Source organism: Muntiacus reevesi, chromosome 2 (genome assembly GCF_963930625.1).
Source record: "Muntiacus reevesi chromosome 2, mMunRee1.1, whole genome shotgun sequence".
Lineage (NCBI taxonomy): Eukaryota > Metazoa > Chordata > Mammalia > Artiodactyla > Cervidae > Muntiacus > Muntiacus reevesi.
Window position 1 is genome coordinate 279,336,762 of NC_089250.1, and position 21,929 is coordinate 279,358,690.

Sequence of the window (21,929 nt, forward strand, 5' to 3'; positions counted from 1 at the left end):
AATATACATTTCATGTGATAGCTGGCATATTTAATTTAAAATGCATCTTCCTATTGTGGTTATCTTTGCTTCAGTTCTGTCTCTACACATTCTTTTAAAAATTTCTGTAGATTATTTACATTCTAAACTTCACTGTTAGTTGGTAATGTATATACTTCTGTTTTATTAGTGTTTAAGCTTAAAAATTATAGTGCATGTCTTTAACACAGCAAAGTATAAGTTAATATCAACCTTTTGCATGATGTGATGGATACTGTTGAGGATCACGTGGTAATTCCACTGTTCTCCTCAACGAGATACTGTTCATGTTTTACATCGATAATTAACTGCCTTTATTCACAGGTGCCCTTTCCTTGGATCTTCGGTCCTTCTGTCACTGCAGACCTTTCACCTGGGATCATTTTCCTCTGGCCTTAAATGCAGTTCTAGGGTCTATTTTGTGTGGGTTACTTTCTGTTTTTATAAACTGGAGTGTAGTTGCTTTACAGTGTTGTGTCATGTGTGGGTGAGTTATCTACTATCTCATTCTCTTTTTGAGGAACATTTTCAGTATATCTATCCACCATGTCTTGGACCCACTATATGTTGTATGTGACTGGAGGTGATTTATTTTGTGTTAACAGTTTCCTGGTATTAAGGAACACTATTTGAACATGCTACAAGAACAACACCTAGAAATTCTAATAGGCTCAGTAATTAGGTAGGGTTTTGAGTTGTTGGAATAATAAAAGGATGACTGTGTAGAATGCATTGGAGAAATAATATGGTAACCAAACTGATGGATTGTGACATAAACCGACTAGATGACTAACAAACTCCATTGTCTCTTTCTGGATGCCTGGAAGGTCAGCATGTCCCAGCTTTCCTTAACAGTTAACTCTGGGACCATGTGAATAAGTTGTGGCCAGATGAATACAGGCAGAAGTGGTTGTGGATGCGTGTCTTAATTGTTGCATTTATGCACCGTTCTGGGAATCTCCTCAGTTGTTCTCAATCTCAAACCTCCCCAAGACTTAGTGCTCCCTTGGGTGCTGTGGGTTCAGGAGGTGGGTTGATGGTAATGATGTCTTGATGAGGACAGGTCCTGATGACCTGAAAAGCCTCTGAACTTCCAGCTGGGCCATCTCATCATCACATATTTGTACCCAAGTCTGCCAGTCCTTAGGGTCAGAAGAAGAGGACAGGCGGGCAAGAAGGAGGCCCCAGTTATTGGGAGCTTGATATGTCATCATGTCATAAACGTGAAACTATCAGCTCCACTCCACTTGGACCTGAGGGCACTTAGTCCTGATGTTCCCAAGATCAGACTCTTACTTGTAATATTGCAACTCTGGGCATTGTGCCTATCTGTAGTTTAAGAAGTCTACCTGCTCTTTAAGAGATAACTAAATATGAATAGAAAAAAAAGAACTATGCAAAGTAGTACATACAAATGTATGGTTTTTATGTAAAGCATTTAATCAGTACCTGAGAGGCTACTTGCCAACTCAAGGAATCGTGTTTTCATAAATAATGCCAACATTCTTGCAAAGAGGTATCCACGACTTAGCTTTTCACAGCCTTGTACATTAAAGCATTGTGTCTGCAATCCCATGGACTGCAGCTGGTCAGGCGCCTCTGTCCATGGAACTCCCCAGGCAAGTATACTGGAGTGGGGTTGCCATTCCCTTCGCCAGGGGATCTTTCTGACCCAGGGGTCGAACCTGTGTCTCAGACTCTCATTGCAGGCAGATTCATTACCCTCTGAGCTACCAGGGAAGCCCCCTTCTCCAGGAGATCTTCCCAATCCAGGGATCGAACCTGGCTCTTCTGCATTGCAAGTAGATTCTTTACCGTTCTAGCCACCAGGCAAGCCCCATGTTAATACTAATGACAGTAGTAATGTTCAGTCAATCAGTCGTGTCCAGCTCTTTGTGACCCCATGGTCTGGAGCACCCCAGGCTTCCCTGTCATTCACCATCTCCCGGAGCTTACTCAAACCATGTCCATCGAGTCGGTGATGGCACCCAACCATCTCATCCTCTGTCGTGCCCTTCTCTTGCCTTCAGTCTTTCCCAGCATCAGGGTCTTTTCTAATGAGTTGGCTCTTCGCTCCAGATGGCCAGAGTATTGGAACTTCAGCCTCAGCATCAGTCCCTCCAATGAATATTCAGTATTGATTTCCTTTAGGATTCACTGGTTTGCTCCCCTTGCAGTCCAAGGGATTCTCAAGAGTCCTCCAACACCACAGCTCAAAAGCATCAATTCTTCAGTGCTCAGCCTTCTTTATGGTCCAACTCTCACATTCATACGTGACTGCTGGATAAACTATAGCCTTGACTATATGGACCTTTGTTGGCAAATGTCTCTGCTTTTTAATACTTGTGTAGGTTGGTCATAGTTTTTTTGTTTTTGTTTTTTTAACCCCAAGGAGCAAATGTCTTAATTTCATGGCTGCAGTCACCATCTGCAGTGATTTTGGAGTCCAAGAAAATAAAGTCTGTCATTGTTTCCATCGTTTCCTCGTCTATTTGCCATGAGGTGATGGGAAGGGTGCCATGATCTTCGTTTTCTGAATGTTGAGTTTCAAGCCAGCTTTTTCACTCTCCTCTTTCACTTTAATCAAAATGCTCTTCAGTTCCTCTTGGCTTTCTGCCATAAGATGGTGTTGTCTGTCTGTGTGAGGTTACTGATAATTTCTCCCGGCAATCTTGATTCCAGGTTATTCTTCATCAGCCTGTCATTTCGTATGACGTGCTCTGCATATAAGCTAAATAAGCAAGGTGACAATATAACAGCCTTGACATACTCCCTTCCCAATTTTGAACCAGTCTGTTGGTCCGTGTCCATTCTCTGTAGCTTCTTGACCTGCACACAGGTTTTGCAGCAGGCAGGTATGGTGGTCTGGCATTCGCATCGCTTTAAGAATTATCCATAGCTTGTGAGCTCAGCCTCAGCCCGAGTTCCTCTAGCCCTGCGTTGATCAGAGAAGGCGGGGCATTGCCCCCAGGCCTATGGCAATTGGGCAGTCTCCTTTAAGAGGAAGCCCCGCCCTGTACTAGGAAAAGTGAAGCTAAGTTATCTCCCAGTCTCTTCTCTTGGCGCCGAGGGGCTGTGGACAAAGAGAAGGGAAATAGCGCACGCGCGTGGGCACAGGCTGGGCGTTAACTATGGTGCACAGAAGCGGATGCCACCGGCACTTCCGCCCCCACCCCTAGGCCAATCACAGCCCGTGAAGGGGCGTTTCCGGCGGCTTCGGGGCGGGACTTCCTGTCTCGTTGCTGTAGAGCCTCCTTCCGGGAGCGGTTGATGGTTGAAAGGCGGTTACGTGGACCGGAGCACAGCTCCGGGACCGTGTCTCCAGGGCCTGGCGGGTAAGGCCCGCGAGGTAGCGGGCCTATCTCCGCACCTCGTCGGAGCCGTGACGCCCCAGCCCGGCTCGTTCGCCGTGACACTGTGTCTCCGTCTGTGGGACAGGAGCCTTCGCGCCTCGCGTTTGCCGGTCTCCGTCGAGACTGCACGTTTCTGCAGGCCTCCACCCGCGCTCCGTCGCCAAGGGCCCCGGGACGGCGGCCTGGGCCTTTCGGGCATTTGACGTCATTTTGTTGTTGTTTGACATCATTTTATAGCGAGGTTCGGAGTGTGAGGCGCAGCCCGAGGGGAGCCTGCCCTGGTCTCCCGCTCGCGGGGCCCCACTCCTCCCGCTGTGTCCGTGGCCGTGGCAGGTGCGGCCGCACCGATGAACCCAGCGCAGGTGAGTGGAGGGTCACCCGGGGCCGCGCCGTGCGTCCGCGCCCCTGGCGATAGCTGCTGCTGTTTGTCCTGGGCTCTGCCTTCCCTTCTCTCTGTTCTTGGTCGCAGGTCTCTGGAGGGAGTCACTCTTGGGGTAGGGTGCCGAATTCAGGCATATGAATAGATTCCTAAACTGACAACCTCGGGAGTACATTTCGGCGCCATGTGCCGACTCTCGGGTGAGCCTGAGTTGGGAGTGATCAAGCTCTACATTGTGACTTAGGGGAACAGAGGCCTCGCTGAGGTCAGGCCTGGAATGACAGCCACAGGACCTAGACCTCCCTTCTGAAAGTTTGGGGATAAGGTGGAGGTGATTTAACACGTTTCGTTACATAGGTTTCCTCTGGCTGCCCAGAGGAGGCTGTGGAAGTGAGGGAAGAGGCAGGGATCCCCGGGAGGATTGTGAACTGATAGCTTTAAGACCCAAGTCCTGGGGACTGGTGGGAGAAGGTGAGCGCGAGCGTGATTGTGCCTGGGAGATCCAGTTTGGATGACACCAGGAAAACAAGCTGGCAGGAGAGAGTTCGAGGCCCCTCATACTGTACTTAGCTTAGGAAGTATTTTTTTCTGCCCACCTGCCTGGTTTTGCTTTGGGCTGCACACAGTAATCAGAGGGAAAAGAGGAGAGAGCAACTACCAGTGTGGTGCAAAATCAGGCGTCTCCTCTGAGTTGGGACACTGGGAAGAAGAGGGACCTGGGGTGCTCTGGGGAGAGATGCTGCCTGCCAGCTTATCTGCCCCCATCGTGGCAGGGCGGTGTGACCTTCGAGGATGTGTTCGTGTACTTCTCCCGGGAGGAGTGGGAGCTGCTAGAGGAAGCTCAGAGACTCCTGTACCGCGATGTGATGCTGGAGAACTTCGCACTTGTGTCATCGCTGGGTAAGTCCCTCTTTTAGTTATCCTGGCAAATTACCCCAAAGCTTAGTGCGTTGAATAGACAAACATTTATCTCACAGTTGCTTTGGGTAAAGAATCAGGCATATTCTACTTAGGTACCCCTAGCTTAGGGTCCTTCATGACCTTGCTGGCAAGCTGCCCAGGGTGTCCATTTGATCTGAAAGCTCAGCTGGTGGTGAATCTCCTTTCAAGGTCACGCACGTGATCAGGAGGCTGTTGGACGAAGCCCTCCGTCAGTTTCTCCCATGTTGTGTTCTCCTTAGGCAGGTCACAGCAAGGCAGCTGATTTCTGAGATGACGGGCAAGAGACAGCATCCAGGAGCCAAACTGATATTTTTACCCTCGGAAGTGCCATCCCACAGTGTTACATCATTTTCTAATGAACAAAATTATATTCTGTTGATTATAAAATAGTGTTTAAACCCAGCCAGCACTCAGCTGGAAGGCGTTAAAAGGGACGTGATTCTCAGTTTCCTGAGCTGGATGTTGTTTCTTCTCATGGGCGGTTCTCGATGTCTCACAGTTCTGTCATGGCGCAGCTTTTTCCTTGTTCCCTGCGGTAAAACTGTGAGTCCCAGGGCTGGGCGAGGGACACCTTCCTCCTTTCCCAAAGCCGCCCCAACCTCTGCTGCCGGGAACTTTGAGATGAAGTACTTGGGGGTGGGAAGTCTTGCAGTCTACCCCCGACATGCCAGATCCCTGGCCTCTCTGTGCCCCAGGTTCTGCCCCCTTCCGCCATCTTCTCTGTGAAGGGGGTCTCCCGGGGTCACTACTGGCCCCTCATCAGCTGTTCTTTCCATTAGGACTTGCAGTTTCCAGGTCTCATGGGGCTACCCAGCTGCAGCCGGAGGGGAGCCTGGGGTGCCTGAGGAGGTAGACGCTGCTCCGGTCAGAGCAGAGAAGACCTGGAGGAGGCCCAGGCCTGGTGAGTGGAGGGCATGGGCATCAGGGCTGGCTTCACTTTATAGCAGCAATTTGCGCCGCATCTGTAGTGTCTCCTTCCCCAACTTTGATGCTTTGCTCACTCGTCACTTCTCCTCTGCCCTTAGTACCTGTTCATCCCACCCTCCTTTCTAGTCGCACATCTTTTCTGACTTCTTGCTCCTCCATGCAGCACTCCACGGCATTGGGTTTCTTTTAACGTGTCACGAGATGTGCACATATCCTTAGTTTTCCTTGAACACTATCAGGCCAGATAGTCTGTTCTGGGCCAGGTTAGATATTCTGTCAGGCCAGGTTTTTCTGACCCTGGCTAGACCCTTTTTCACAGCACTCAACCGGCACAAGGAACCAAGAGCCTTGCTTGGAGACCATCTGCATGGTGTGGTTCAGAGAGCCCCTGGTCACACTGTGCCCCATCGTGGCATCCCCTCCTCCAAGGTTCCCTTCCTCTGTAAGTGTCAGAGGCCCCTCCTCCTGATTCTGGGCCCCATGTGAGGCCCGCAGTCCCACAGACCCGTTGCCAGTTATCAGACACACATTTGTTACCGGAGGCCACCAGCTGAACGTGCGCTTCAGCCGCATCTGTCTTCCTTCAGGTTGTTGGCCCGGAGTGGCGGGTGTGGCTGCACCTTCTGAGCAGAGGGTTCCTGTGAGCCGGCTGCAGATGAGAACTGCCCAGGCTGAGCCCTCCACCCACACGGCTCACCCCTGTGACATGTGTGGCCCAGTCTTGAAAGATAGTTTGGCCCCTGGCTGAGCCGCAGGGAACTCCCAGCAGGTGAATCATGGGGAGAGATTTCTGGTGTAGTGTAAACCTCGACCAGATGCAGAAGTGGTAGAATGGAGTCTTCAGAAGAGAAAACGCAGGCTTCATTTGTAAAGTACTACGGATCCTATACATCAGAGACAGGCTTCACTTGCAGGGAGGGTGGAGAGAACTTCCCGGCCAGCACCCAGCCCCTCGCCATGGGGAGAAGCCAAGCGGGCAAGTCAGGAGCTTGTTCTCTGCTGGCATCGCCATGGGGTCCTTTTGGGTACTGGATTCCCGTTGGGCCGGAAAGCAACTGAGGCCATAAAGCTTTCTGCCTCTCAGTGGCCCTTGTTGGAGGGAACGTTGCTCCAGGGTCAGTTGACTCTGGGACTCTGGGTTAGAGCAAACTAGAAATCAGAAATGCAAGAAGGGCTGTGGAGCCCAGGGACAGTTTCCCACAAGGAGAGTCTTCAGGAGGATGAGCTGTGAACACAGCGGTGTGAGAACAGGTGACAGTCTCTGCTCCAGCAATTACCGGAACAATTACTCCTGTAGATGCTTTTCATAAACAGAACTCACATGCACCAGGGAAAGCTTCCATGATCTACGCAGGCAGGAATCTCTGCAAGTGGAAGAAATGTGGGATGGCTTTAACAAACATTGATGTGCCTTTCTCCCGAGGGTGGGCCCGAGTCAGCACGTGAGGATTTGTGCTCAGCAGAACCACAGGAGTGGTCAGGCTCATGCAGCAACAGCACGTTCACACTGAGAAGCCTTATGAATGCAGAGAATGTGGGAAAGTGTCTTGTGTCTGCTCTGCTTTTGTTCCAAGTTACATTTCCCACTCCAAAGATAGTCATACTTTGAGTGCAAAGTATGTGGGTACACCTTTTGTGACAACTTTTCACTCATCGTGTGAGGGTTCTCACAAGAGTTGATCCCAGAGTACAGTGAATGTGGAAAGGCCTTCACTCACCCTTATTTGTCTGGCCTAATAGGATCCATGCTGGAGAAAAACCATTTGAGTATAAGAATGTCAGAGAGCCTTTCGTTATAGCTCCTCCCTGATTCCATATGGGAAGGCTCACATGAGGGAGAAACGCTGTGAATCCAGTGAATGTGGACAGTCCCTCTGCCTTCATTTATTCCTTACCAAGCCTCAGAGTGTTCACACTGGGGAGAAACCCTGTGAGCGTAAGAAATGGGCCACAGCCTTTTACATGTGAACTTGTCTCAGGCACTATCAGAGAACTCATACTGGGAAAAGACCTTTTGAATGTAACTCCTGGGGAAAATCTTCTGAGCAGAGGAAGCATACTCTGAGGAATTATACCAAAGAGAAACAACTGTTCGTATGCTGTGAGAAAATCTTCTGAGATCAGTCATCACTTACTGTCTTTGGAAGAGTCATATAGGAAATGGATCCATCCTAGGACATTGCATCTGAGAATTTATAAGGGAGAGAGAACCAGTGGCTCCTGTGCAGTTTCAAAAAGCTTCAACCAGAGCTCTGCCCTTACTGTGCACTGAAAAAGCAACCACAGGAATATTTAAAAAACAAAAACAAAGGAGAAAGAAAAATATAAGTAGATATAACAGGCCAAGAAATGTATTTATGACTTTTTTTTCTGGTTTTCCTGAGAAACCAATGACAGTTTATTGTCTGTTTTTTTTTTTGTTATTGTTGTTGTTTTTGAGTGGCAAAACAAACTCCCAATTTGTCTGAGAGATTAAACACCTGAATTAATATGCACTGTGTGCCATGCCACACCAGGAAAGCTGGAAGCTTGAGAACATCTCTGCAAATGTTACTTGTTACGAAACATCATCTTAGATGATGCCTTGATTTATGAAGCCTTTAAAGCTTAAATTAGGATACAAAAATGTTGACTAAAATTATAATCTAAAGACATAAGGACACATTTATGAATGGATCCATTTTACTTAACTACTTAAAACTGTTTAAGGCTTCATTTTTATTTATTTATGCATTAATTATTGAGATATAATTGACCTATAAGATGTACAGCATGTTTAAGATGTACAGCATATTTATCAGATACATTTACACTGTAGTGTGATTGCCGTCGTAGCACCAGTTAGCCTCCGTTGTGCCACAGAATTATCGTCTCTTTTAGTGGTGGGAGCAAATAAGGTATCTCTTGGCAAGTTTAGTGTTTATAATATAGTTTTATTGTCTGTAATCCCTGTACTTTATGTTAGACCTCTCGGAATTATTTGTCTACGAGTTGTAAGTGTATACCCCTGAACATCATCTCTCCCATCCCCTCACCGCACCCCCAGCCTTTGGTAACCATCACTGTAATGTTTTCCAGCTCAGTTTTTGGTTTTGTTTTGCTTTTTCCATGCATAAGGGATATTATACAATATTTGCTGTATATCACTTAGCATAACGTTCTCAAGGTCCACCTGTATTGTTGAAAACGGCAGGATTTCCTTTTTTCTAAAGGCTGAGTAGTATTCTATTGTTAGTGTATATATGTTTTTATTCATTTATTGTTGGGGTCCTTTAATGGACTGGAACCTAGTGGTCCAGAGTTGACAATAAGAAAGTGAAAGAGAGAAAGAGGCTGATAGTCCCTGGTTTACGCAGAGAACCAATAAAGCCCTTGACACAGGGCTTGCATTGCTCACGGAGGCACAGGGCGCCCTCTCGGGGGGGACTTGGAAGCCTGGGCAGGAGAGTGAGCACGATGGGTTTCTACACTACAGAGAATTAACAGGGGTTGGGTGAGGGGTGGGGTGGGGGGGGCGGCAAAAAAGACACCTAAGCTCTGGTGGAGCAAAGGTGCTTTAGTAATCTTTCTGTGAGCATATATAGGCTGTTGTGCAAGAAATTTCTTTCTATAATGATAAAGATCAAAAACCAAATGTGCAGCAACTTTTACCAAGGGATTAATAGTGATCACAAGGTCAGGTGGCAACCCACATCTCAAGCAAGAGGATCGAGAGTACGCAGCTTTGTCGTAAAGAGAGTGTTTACTGAGGGAGACCAAGCCTGCCTCACACCGTGACCTCAGCCCTGGGGGCGGCGTGCTGTCCCACCGACGAGGAACAGGGTTTGTGAGAAGCAGCACATAGGAGTCCTCCTGTTAAACATTCCGACAGTGTATCCATTGATGGACATTTTGGTTGTTTCCACATCTTCGCTATTGTGAACTATAAAAAACATGGAAGTGCTTCTGTCTCTTTAATAACCTGTTTTTATTTCCTCTGGAGCTTGAGGATGAGATTGATTGGGGTTGCAACTTGTCTGCACCATGCCCATCCCCGACCACATGGCCTTGGTCATGTCACTTAGGCTTGGGGTTGAGTGTTTGTGTGTGTGAAATAGAAACCTTGGTTAAATAGAGTCAGGAGACCAGGAGGCGGGAGTTCTCACACCCTGCCACTGACAGCAGAGCCCAACAGGAAGGAGGAAGGCTCCTCTTCTTCCAGGGAAAGACGCAGTCAAGGAAAAGCCCTGTACTCTCTCCTGATTCACTTTTCCCCCTCTGCAAAAGTGTTCTCTTGCTGTGCAGGTCCTTGCTTGGTGGCGCACCATTGTTGCAGGCTCCAAATCACTTCTAAGTTGATCCTGTGTAAGCCCCTCTTTGCTGGAGAAATAGCTGGCAGTCTTTGTTTTAGTGGAACAGTGTTCAACAGGAAAAACCGAGAGTTCAGAGGTGAGTGTCAGATCAGCTGCCTGTTCCCCAGGGTCCCCTGAACCCTGCTGTCCCCCTTCCAGTCACAGCCCTTCCATGGCATGTGATTTGTACCTGAGATACAGATGGAAATCAGCCCACATGCCGAACTCTAGGCAGAGGGAACCTCCTGCACAGTGATGGGGAGCGGGGCACGCGGTGATCCTGAGGCACGTGAGAGATTGAAAGTTTAGCATAGGCAGTTCTGAGGGTAGGGTCTGGGCACGGAGGTGGCCCACCTGAGGGGCTTGTCAGTGGGGTCTCCCAGAGAAGGTGAATTCTGAGTTGGGACAAGCCGAGGGCACATGTATTCCTGCGGGGATCCTGTTACAGGAGCGCCTAGCTGTTTGGAGCCCATGTGGCACTCACAGACCCTTAGAGTGACGAAGCTGGTGCAGAGCAGGAGCCGTGGGTCCAGCACGGACGCCTTGTCGTGGGCACGCAGAGGCAGGCACATGCAGGGCACACTCAGAGAGGTCGTGGGATTTACAGAGGCTGGCGGGAGACTCCAACGCCATCACACACAGGGCTCCACAAAAATGAATCTGCAGACGTGCAACTTGGACACATACGCGGGACACAAAATGCTGTGCAGATGTACACACAGATACCCACAGGGCACAGAATAGAGAGGATGTATTTATATTGACCACAGGCACACACACTCATGAAAACACACAGGACACCCAGATACGTGTGCTCACAAGTCCCATGCATACCATGAACAGTGCTCACAGGGACGTGCGTGGACAACACACAGAGGCATCCACCGGCAGCGAGATACGAACATGCAGACGCGGACACTGGTGTGCAGGAGTGTGGAGACGTCCAGGGAAACACTGGACGCACACATAGGCTACGCAAGGACAGCAGGGACGGATGCACCGAGAGAGGGCCACGTGGAGAGAAGCAAAGGCAGACACCTTTGTACAGCCACGCTGACAGATGTCGATGTACAGATGGTTGTACATGAATCGGTGGAACCATCCAGAGACACACACAACAGCTCACTCGCTCACATACACACACATTTACATGGGCATTTCCAAATGCAGATAATCATATGTATACACATAGAATGTGGTGATAAACATTTAACTCTGCTCTTAAGAAAAAAGCGCATATAGATTATGTAAGTTGATTACAAATTTTATTGATATAAAGGGTGTGACGTGCTTCCCAGGTGCCGCACTGGTAAAAATCCACCTGCCAGGGCAGGAAATGCAAGAGACGTGGATTTGATCCCCGAGTGGGGAAGATTCCTCAGAGCAGGGAGTGGCCCCCCGACTCCAGTATTCTTGCCTAGGGAATTCCTTGGACAGAGGAGCCTGGAGGGCTACAACCCGTGGGGTCACAAAGAGTCCCAGCGTGTCCCAGTCATGCTCAGACACACTGGGCAGCCGCTCACAGTGCAGTTTACAAATGGTGATGGTACATTCAGTGGTTTTTGTTGCAGATTCCACAAGCCAATTAATTAATTCTTACACAGTGCTTTAACTCTTGAGTGTCAAGATTAAATTTCAACATATGTATGTATGTATATATCATAAATAAGCAAATCCAATTCCAAGCATATATCCATTTAAAATGAGGACATTTTCCTCCAAGATATATATACATGAAAGTTTACAAGTTTATTGATAACAGCCAAGAGGTTGAAACAACCAACCCAACCACCAATGGGAACATGCTTAAATAAATTATGATCTGGTCACATGAATGAGGATATAAAAGTGTAGAATGTAGAAGATGAATGATAAAACTGGGCATCTGGTGATCTAATCAATATTTTGTGCTAGAAAACTGGCTACTTGTTCCCCACTACTCTTTTCTCCTTCTGGACACCCAGGAGGATAGGCATGTCCCACCACCTTCCCTGACTTAACTTGGAAGCATGCAAATAAATTTTGGCCAACGGAAAGGGACTGGAGTGATTATGAAAAATGTTTCTCCAATTTATCTTCTCGTTTATACCCCTTCCTGGGGTACCTCTGTGGGCCTCAATAGTTCCAGTTGTCACACCTCCCCAGGAATTACTACTCCTGTGGGAGCTGTGGTTCCAGGTGATGGAAAGATGATATCTTGAAGAGTACCATATTCCATGACCTTGAGCCACTAGGTATCAGGCTGGGCCACCTCATGATCATACATTAGTACCAGGTCTGCCTGTTGAGGGTTATGATGAAAGGCAGGAGGAGCCTGAGTTTGTTCTTCTGAATTAGGCATGAATGATTCTTTTGTCATCTTACACAGTGAACCATGATATAAAACTATGTTAACACCACTGCCCATTTAAGTCTAATAGAAATTACTCTTGATACTTCTATGTTTTGAATTATATGGTCTGTAGAAATGCATCTGTTTGACAATAGACCTAGTAGTTTATGACAATTGCCTGCATTTATTGTTTTAAAAAATAGAATGAATCTACAGGTATACAGCTGTGATCTATGCAAAATGTTTGCCATTACCTATAATTCTACTTGGTGAGTCAAGACTGATTGTATTTATATTTTGAAAACATGATCAGTGATTCTGCCAAGAGGAGCCTCCAACATCTTCCTCTAGCTGTATGTGTAAGAAATTGTGGTCATGATGAATAGTAACAGTGACAGCTTGTGTGTGTTCAGCACCAGGTCTTGTGCTAAGCACTTTTCATTTCACTTCCCATTTGGAAGGTATTTTACCATTTCAATTGCTGTAGTTGAGGCAGGGAGGTGGTCACGACTTCCAGTTCCCACCCCTGGGGTTTCTGTGTCAGAAAGTGTAGGTTGGATCCCGGAATGTGCGTTTTGAGCAAGTTCAGAAGGGATGCTGAGCCCGTTTTGGATATCAATGAATAGCAGGAACATTTATGCTACTACATGAAGACTGCACAAGAGAGGGATATTGATCTTCAATTTTGCTTTTTTTTTTTTTCCTTTTGGCTGCGCTAGTAGCTTGGAGTTCGTAGTTCCCGACTAGGGATCAAACCCGGGCCCCTGTTGGGGAAGGGTAGAGTCCTAACCCACTGGGCCCCCAGAGAATTCCTTTCCATGATTCAATTTAAATCTTAGTCCCCCAAACTCCCAAGAGGTGAAGCAGTTCTTCCAGGATGAAAGAATGCTCCACCTGCTGGAGACGTCGGGAGACGCTGCTTTCCTACAAGTCATCACAGAAATCTGGGCGCCTCTCCTTTATGAGAAGGTCTGGCACTTCCTGGATGGCTCAGGTGGCAATGCAGGAGACTCAGGTTCAATCCCTGGGTCAGGAAGATTCCCTAGAGGACGGAATGTCAGCCCACTCCAGTATTCTTGCCTGGAGAATTCCATGGACAGAGGAGCCTGGGGGGGCTACAAGCCATGGGTCAGAGAGTTGGACACGACTGAGCAACTAACACCTTCTGGTACTTCAGGACGTCATTTTTTTCGGACCTCTCTCTCTCTCCACCTGCTTCCTCGCAGCTGTCGGGGACAACCTGAAATCGGCGCTTTGCCTGGTTGGATGTCGGCCACAGATTCCTTTACCCAGAAGTCTGTTCTGCGGTGCATTCGCTCTGCGCCAATGGCAACCCACAATATGCGCGTTTCCGTAGGCCCTTTCAGATAGAGGCGGGACTTCTGGTCACACGGTCGTGACGTATTTTGCTGGCGCCGGTACTGTTAAGCGGGGCTGAGAGGCCTGCGAGTCGGCGTAGGTTCCGCTTTCCGTGCGACTCTTGGGAAGCGAATAGGAAAGGACGGTAATACGGTCGGGGCCTCAGTCCGCGTCGTTATTACGATCCATGGTCGCCGGCGTGGGACGGGCCGCCTAGCGCGGAAAAGTGGACTGGGGCCGCACTCTTTCCCAGGCCTTCGCGCTCGCTCTCCGTCCTCGTTCGCTTCCGGAGGCGGCACCCGGAGCCCGTACGCCGTTTTGACCGGGAGGAAACCAAGGCTCGGAGCTCGGCCGTCGTCCAGGGCCCACCGCACCCAGGGGGTGTGCGGGTTCCGCTGCTCCCGCGGAGCAGCTCCAACCGCCAGTTTCTCGACCAGGTTCTGCTCACAGGACCCCATGGCGGCTGCGGCGCTTATGGACCGGGCTCAGGTGAGTGGAGGGTCCCTCAAGCCCTCGCCGACTCAGGTGTGGGGGGTGTTGTGTTCTCAGGCTTTCCGAACTTGGCCTTCGTCGCTCCCTTCTCTTGAGTAAGAAGGCGGTGAAGAGCGGTCATTGACGGTGAATACGTGGGGAGGATCCCGTTCCCAGTGTTGAGATGAGGTGCGAAATGGTTTCCAGGGCTTAGGAGCCCTAGGTACCAACACTTGGAGGTGAAGAGGAATTAAGCACGTTCTGGAAACGGCAGGTGTCTGGGGTTGTGTGTGCTGAGAACAGAGAGCAAGCAGTCAGGAGTTGGACTGGAATGGCAGCCTGGGGAGCTGGACCTCTGTACTGATGGTGGTGGGAACCACGGAAGGTTTCTAACAGAAAAGGGAAGTGATCTGACGTCGATGTTGACAGGCTCCTTCTGGTAGTACAATGGAAAGGTTGGGGGAGCCTGAGGGTGGGATGTGAGACCAGGAGTGAGTCGACTGCAGTAGTCCAAGTGTGTTGATTGTGGGTGACTAGAGTGGTGGCTGTGGACGTTAGAGAAGTGTGTGAATTTTGTATGTTTTTAAAGTAGGGGCAGTGGAGGTTTTCTGATGAGACGTATTGATGTTCTGTGACTCTTCACCTGTCCCTCCCTCTGCGCTTGAGTCTAGGGGCCTTAAAGGAGGGGTCCTTTCTAGCCCAGCACCATGAATCTAAGCCAAGAGTTATATGAAGAGGTTCCTGCTTTGGGCAGCCAGTAGGAGGAAGACTGAACAGGTGTATTAGACTCAGGAATATCTTATGCAAATACTTAGAGGTAAGATTGAGTTGGGAGTCCTTAAGGAGCCACGGTCTTAGTTCTGTCTGTTGTGAAAAGGGTCAGGAGTCGGGCAAATGGCAGGCTGAGGAGCTGGGTTTCTGTTTTGAAGGTGATGAAAGACATGGGCTTCCCGGATACTTCAGTGGTAAAGAGTCCGCCTGCAGTGTAGAAGATGCAGGAGACATGGGTTTAATCCCTGGGTCAGGAAGAGCCCCTGAAGGAGGCATTGGCAACCCATTCCGGTAGTCCTGCCTGGGAAACCCAGGACAGAGGGACCAGGCGGGCTGCAGTCTTTAGGGTCCCAAAGAAACAGACTCGACTAAGTGACTGAACATGTAGCATGCACAAAAGACATGGAAGATTTGGAGCAGAAGAAAAATGCGCTGAACCAGAACTTAACAGGCTCCTTCTGGCTGCTGCCTGGTTGAGAATTGAGTGTGTGCATGAGGGAGGAGGCTACTGCAGTGATCTACAGAAGTGTTGATGGTAGCAAAGAAAGTCCCAACTGGGCACTGAGGACTGGGTGTCTTGCTGAGGCACTGGGGTGGCAGTGGAGCCTGTCAGACACAAAGGTGTTCTTCCTGGATTCTGTGTGCAGAGTGGCTTCAGGGGTGGGATGTGCCTTGGAAGTGTGGACTGGAAAGTTTTCAGTCTTAATGGGGGGGAGGACCCCAGATATGAGGAAGGTGTGGTTCAGAGTGATGTACATGGGGAAGAACATGGGCTGATGCCTTAAAGTTGTGTCTGGGAGGCATGGTCAGGAGGATGCCAGCGGGAGAGATTTGCTGCCCTTCCTGCTGGACCCGTGACTTACACACAGTCTCTGTCTGCCCACTTGCCTGATTTTGCTCTGGACTGCACACGGTGGTCAGAGGGACAGGAGAGGGCACCCAGGAGTGGTGTCATGGCCGAGTATCACCTCCGAGTTGGGAGGCTGGGGAACACCAGAGCCAGGGGGTGGGAGGTGAGCGGGGGGCCTGGGGAGTCCTGTTGTCTGTGGGCTCAGCTGTCCCCATCGTGGCAGGGCGGTGTGACCTTCGAGGATGTGTTCGTGTACTTCTCCCGGGAGGAGTGGGAGCTGCTGGAGGAACCTCAGAGACTCCTGTACCGCAGTGTGATGCTGGAGAACTTCGCACACGTGGCCGCCTTGGGTAAGTCCCCGTTTCAGTTATCTAGTGGTACATGTCAAACTATTCCAAAAGTGAGTGACATAAAATAATAAAAAGGCACTGTGTAAGTTTCAGCATGTCAGGAACTCGTCACAGCTTACCTGGTGCTTTTGGCTCAGGGTCTGTCGTCAGGCTTCAGTCAAGCTCCCAGCCAAACTGTTCTCATCTGAAGGCCATTCTTGGGAGGATCTCATTCACAAACTCACTCTTGTTTTGTGTTTCCAAAAGGTCATTTCTTGTGACTTGTTAGACTGTAAGTGTTAGTTCCTCGCTGGCTGTTGGTCAGACACCCCCTGGCTTCCTTGTCACCGTAGCCTTTCTGTAGCGCATCTCACAGCGGGGAAGGAACCTTCTCTCTGAGTGGAGAATGTCCAGGACGGTAGCTGGTCTTTTTCTAACCCGATTTGGAAACAGTGATCCCATCATTTTTTCCTGTTCTGTTCTTAGAAACACGTCAGTCAGTGTAGCCTCCATCAAGGGAAGTGGCTCATGCAAGGGCAAGAGCACCAGGTGATAGGTCTTCCTGGGACATGGGAGAGGCTGCTTGCCCCAGGCTCACACGCCTGCTGCAGTGTCCTTGGGTTTGGTTTTTCCCTGCTGCCCTGGGGGCAGCTCTTCCTGTCCTCTCAAATCAGGGGCTCTTCTCCCTCCCATCTTGGTTCCTAGGGTAGGGGCTGTAGATGCCCAGGGCTGTGGTGGTGTCCCCTCCCTGAGCAATCTGACACCTGCTGCCCAGAGCCTTTTTGGATCAGATTAGGAGTTCAGGGCTCTGGCTGACAGTTCTTGGGGACAGACTGTGCCAGGAGTTACATGTACTGACATAGTCCCTGCTTGTGGAGGGCATAGGGGTGTTCTGGTGAGTCCTCCTTTGGGTTTGTTTTTGTTTTTTACCATCTTCTCTTCTTCTCTGTGGGATGGTCTATCTGGACCTTTCATTTGCCCTGCCTTTTTTTTTTTTTTTTATTAATTGGAGTAGGGCTGATCCAGAATGTTGTTATTTTCTGCCCCCTCCACCCCCCGCTTTTTTTTCTTTCCCCACAACTTCCACCTTCCAGATCCCATGTAGTTGCCCAGTGGCAGAGAGGCAGAAAGTGCTGGGTGCCTGTGGGTGGACCTGACTCCAGCCACACTGAGAGGCCAGAGAGAGCCTAGCACTGCCCCATAGGAACTGAGAGAACCATCTGGGAGCAGGGTTCACTTTGTACTGTCAGCCTGTTCACCAGTGTTTTCTTGCCAAGGCCCTTAGCAGTACCTTGCTTCTCCCTTTCCTCACCATTCATTGTACTTGGCGTTTCTCCTCTGTCTTCCTTTCCTTGGCTGTTTTCCCACCTCTCTGGCCTCTGTCACTCATTCTCCTCAGCTTACTCCGAAATGCTTTGTAACCTAGGCTGCTTTAACATGTCGTAAGTTGTGCACATATCTGTACGTAGTCCAGAAGAGCCAGCTATTTACTTGCAGTCAGATTTTCCTGGGCGTGGACACAGCCTTCTGCACCAGGCTCACCTGACACCAAAAGCCAAGACCCTGCTGAAACCCTTTGTAGAGGAGTGAGTTGGAGACCTCGCCTCTGCTTCCAGTACTGTCCACTATCATTGTGTCTTTGCCCATCATTAGAAGTCCTCCATACCTTCCGAGGTGTGGGACTGACAATGGGCCCTTCCCTGCCCTGATCCTGGCCCCCTCATCCTGCAGAAGCCCAAGGACTCACTCACTGGTGTGTCACACACTCAGAGTTGATGGACTTGCTGCTTCCCACCAAAGTCAACATGTCCTTCACTAGCATTCTTTGCTTTCAGGTTGTTGGTGTGAAGCAGACAACGAGGAGGCCCCTTCTGAGCAGAGCGTTTGTGTAGAAGGAGTGTCAGAGGTCAGGACTCCTGGGTCCTGTCCACTTATCCAGAAAGACCATCCGTGTGAGAGAAGTGACCCGCTCTTGGAAGACGTTTCCCACCTGGCTGAGCACCAGGGGTCGTGCCCCGCACAGAGCCTGGACACACGTGACCCCTGTGGGCGAGGATTCCTGTTGAGTGAGAACTTTCATCAGCACCAGAAACCACGTAGTGGGAACAATCCCATCCCAGGGGATGGTGACGAGGCCTTATGTGTGAAGAGCTGTGCCACCTATGAGTTAGGGAGACCTCTTACTTGCAGGGGGAAAGGGATGGACGTGCTGGATAGCTCTAGCCTTTTCCAGCATCAGAGCACTCACAGTGGACTGAGTCCATGCAGGAGAGCTGAGTTTGTGGAATCATTTGCACACAAGTCCAGTCTCAGGCGACACCAGGGAGACAGTGATGAACTGATGTTTTTCAATTGCACTGATGATGAGAAAGCCTTCATGAACACCTTCGCTCTCCTCGACAACCAGATAACTCAGGCGGTTGAGGTGCGATCCTTTAAGTTCCTACCTTGTGGAAATCTGTCCAAGGAGAAATCCACTCTTATTCATCACAGAAAACTTCATGGTGGGGAAACATCACATGTGTGTACAGAGTGTGGCAAGGCCTTCATTCACTTGTCTCACCTAAAAACTCACCAGAAATTTCACACTGGCAAAAGACAATATACATGCAGTGAATGTGGAAAGGCCTTCAGCCGCAAAGACACACTTGTGCAGCACCAGAGAGTTCACACTGGAGAAAGGTCTTATGACTGCACTGAATGTGGAAAAGCCTACAGCAGAAGTTCTCACCTCGTTCAGCACCAGAGAATTCACACCGGAGAAAGGCCTTATAAGTGCAGTGAATGTGGGAAGGCCTTCAGTCGTAAAGACACACTTGTGCAGCACCAGAGATTTCACACAGGGGAGAGGCCTTATGAGTGCAGTGAATGTGGAAAATTCTTTAGCCAAAGCTCTCACCTTATTGAGCACTGGAGAATTCACACCGGGGCGAGGCCTTATGAGTGCATTGAATGTGGAAAATTCTTTAGCCATAACTCCAGCCTCATTAAACATAGGAGAGTCCACACAGGAGCAAAGTCTTATGTGTGTGGCAAATGTGGGAAGGCTTTTGGCTGCAAAGACACACTTGTTCAGCACCAGATAATTCACACTGGTGCACGGCCTTATGAGTGCAGTGAGTGTGGAAAGGCCTTTAGCCGTAAAGATACACTTGTGCAGCACCGGAAAATCCACACTGGAGAAAGGCCTTATGAGTGCAATGACTGTGGAAAATTCTTTAGCCATAGCTCCAACCTGATTGTGCACCAGAGAATTCACACTGGAGCGAAGCCTTATGAATGCAGTGAATGTGGGAAATGCTTTAGCCACAATTCCAGCCTCATTCTACACCAGAGAGTTCACAGTGGAGCAAGGCCTTATGTTTGTAGTGAATGTGGAAAAACTTACATTAGTAGCTCCCACCTTGTTCAACACAAGAAAGTTCACACTGGAGTGAGACCTTATGAGTGCAGTGAATGTGGGAAATTCTTTAGCCGCAACTCTAGCCTCATTCTGCACCAGAGAGTTCACACTGGAGAAAAGCCTTACGTGTGCAGTGAATGTGGGAAGGCCTATAGCAGAAGCTCCCATCTTGTTCGGCACCAGAAGGCTCACCTTGGAGAAGGACGTCATGAATGCAACAGTTTTGGTGACCCTTTAGCTGCGTCTCTTAAACTTGTTTAACACCCAGAAACTTCACACTGGAGAAAGGCCTTATGAATGCAGTCAATGCACTGTGTCCTTGTTTAAGATTATAGGACTCACACCAGCAAAGGTGGGAATCATCGTTGGTGCAGAGACACTGAGATAATGGAGTGGGGATGACTGAGGCTCGTGAGAGGATGGGTGTCTGTTCTTAAGGCGGCATCTCTATATGTCCCTGCGATTTTGGCTGTATGGCATGAAAGTATACAGAAATTCTCAGGACCTTCACACCTCTGAGTCTCCTGTGGCTGACACACTGTCTCAGTAAATAAAGGTCTGTGGATTCCTGTATCTCCCTGGGCTGTTGATGTTCTGGCCATCACTGCACAGGCAGGAACCCCAGCAGTGACAGAAGAAAGATTCAGGGCTTGGGCTTCTCTGACCAGTCAGCATTCCTAGTGAGTGAGGTGGACGTAGACTTCATTGCTCTGCAGTTTTTGCTGATCCTGAGGCAGGGCTTAGGCTCCTAAATTGTGTGGAGAGGCATATGGTAGAACCAAAACAGTTGGCAGATGGGACTTTCCAAGAAGAATGGTAAATATGGATATTTATGGGTATTATTTAGTTCTTAACATCTTTGTTGAGGTATGATGGCATGAAATAAATGGCATGTATGTAAAGTGTAAAACGTTTTATGATTCAGCATGTGTATATACTGACGAGACCACACATCAAGATAATGGAGATATCCAACACAGCCAAGAGATTCCTTGGGTCCCTTTATAATCCTTTCCTCCTCATCCTTTCTAACCCCCCTTTCCCACAATTCACAAGTAGTAGCAAGCATATTCTGGAATTTCATATAAACAGAATTATATACTTTCTGGAGAGTGGGGACTCTGGCACTTTTCACCAAACAACTTTTTTTACATTAAGCCATATTATTGCACGTATCAGTTACTCATTTGTCTTGTTGAGTACTATTCCATTGTATGGATATACCACAGTTGTTCTTTTATCCATTCTCCTGTTAGTGGATGTTTGGGTTGTTTCTGGTTTGGCTGTTACAAATAAAGCAGCTGTGAAGATCTGTGTATTAGTTATCATTGAATTATATTACAATATGGATGTACCAAAGTTTGCTTATCCAGTCACTGAAGAACATCTTGATTGCTTCCAAGTTTTGGCATTTATGAATAAACGCATCATCCATTGTGTGTAAGTGGATGTAAGTATTCAGTTCATTTGGGTTCAAGCCAAGGAGTATGATTTGCTGGGTAGTAGTAAGAATATGTTTTCTTGTTTTAACTTGTTCATTTTTTGGCTGTGCTGTGTCCTCATTGCCATGCACAGGCTTTCTCTACTTGTGGCAAGTAGAGGCTACTCTTTTTGTGTGTGCAGTTTCACACTTTGGAGGCTTCTCCTGTTCCAGAGCATGGGCCCTAGGCTTGCGGGCTTCAGTAGCTGCAGCGCACAGGCTCAGTAGTTGTGGTGCACGGGCTTAGGTGTTCAGTGGCATGTGGGATTCTTCCCGGACCCAGTACTGAACCCATGCCCGCCACACTGGCATGCAAATTCTTAACCACTAGACCACCAGGGAAGTCCAGTAGGAGTAAGATGCTGTCTTCCAGAATGGCTGCAAAAAATCCTTTTGCATTCCCAGTAGCAATAAATAAGAATTCTAACTCCATGTCTTTGTCAGCATTTGGTGGTGTCAGTGTTTTGGATTTTTGCCAAATAGTTGTGTAGTGATAGCATGTTGTTGCTCTAACTGCAATTTTGTAGTGACTTATGACAAGCATCTTTTCATATTCTTTTAACAGTGTCTTCTGCTTTCAGAGCAGAAATTTTAAATTTTAGTCAAGTCCAAGATAACTCAGTTTTTCTTTAATGGATTGCGTTTTTGGTGTTGTAGCTAAAAACTCGCCATACCCTAAGGTCTTCATTATCTCCTGTGTTATCTTCTAGATGTTCTGTAGTTTTGTTTTTAGGTTTATTATCCATTTTCCAAAAATATTGGTGAAAAGTGGAAGATTTGTGTCTGGATCATTTTTAAAAACCCCATTTGTTTAAAAGACTATCCTTTCTCCATTCCTTAGCCTTTGCTCACTTTTTAAAGCTCACTTGACTATATTAGTGTGAATGTATTTCTAGACTGACTGTTCCAGTTCTTTCCATTTATTGTGATCATCATATGGCTGTGGGTGCTTTTTTTCTTGTGTCTTATTTATGTGGTATATTT

The 21,929-nt window shown here is 48.4% G+C and overlaps 1 protein-coding gene across 1 annotated transcript; it reads left to right on the forward strand.

Annotated features, from left to right (window-relative positions):
* Nucleotides 1-3,135: 3,135 nt before the first annotated feature.
* ZNF304 (zinc finger protein 304) lies at nt 3,136-20,375 on the forward strand. The gene is made up of 6 exons (XM_065926879.1): nt 3,136-3,733; nt 4,524-4,650; nt 5,472-5,593; nt 13,509-14,130; nt 15,957-16,083; nt 17,898-20,375. Exons 4-6 carry the CDS (start codon nt 14,098-14,100, stop codon nt 19,724-19,726), a joined length of 1,989 nt encoding a protein of 662 aa, XP_065782951.1. The 5' UTR covers nt 3,136-3,733; nt 4,524-4,650; nt 5,472-5,593; nt 13,509-14,097; the 3' UTR covers nt 19,727-20,375.
* The last annotated feature ends 1,554 nt before the right edge of the window (nt 20,376-21,929 follow it).

Coding starts and splice junctions, on each gene's coding strand:
- ZNF304 (XM_065926879.1), top strand. CDS start 14,098: ATGGCGGCTGCGGCGCTTATGGACCGGGCTCAG. Junction 14,131..15,956: donor CGCTTATGGACCGGGCTCAG/GTGAGTGGAGGG, acceptor CCATCGTGGCAG/GGCGGTGTGACCTTCGAGGA. Junction 16,084..17,897: donor CGCACACGTGGCCGCCTTGG/GTAAGTCCCCGT, acceptor CTTTGCTTTCAG/GTTGTTGGTGTGAAGCAGAC.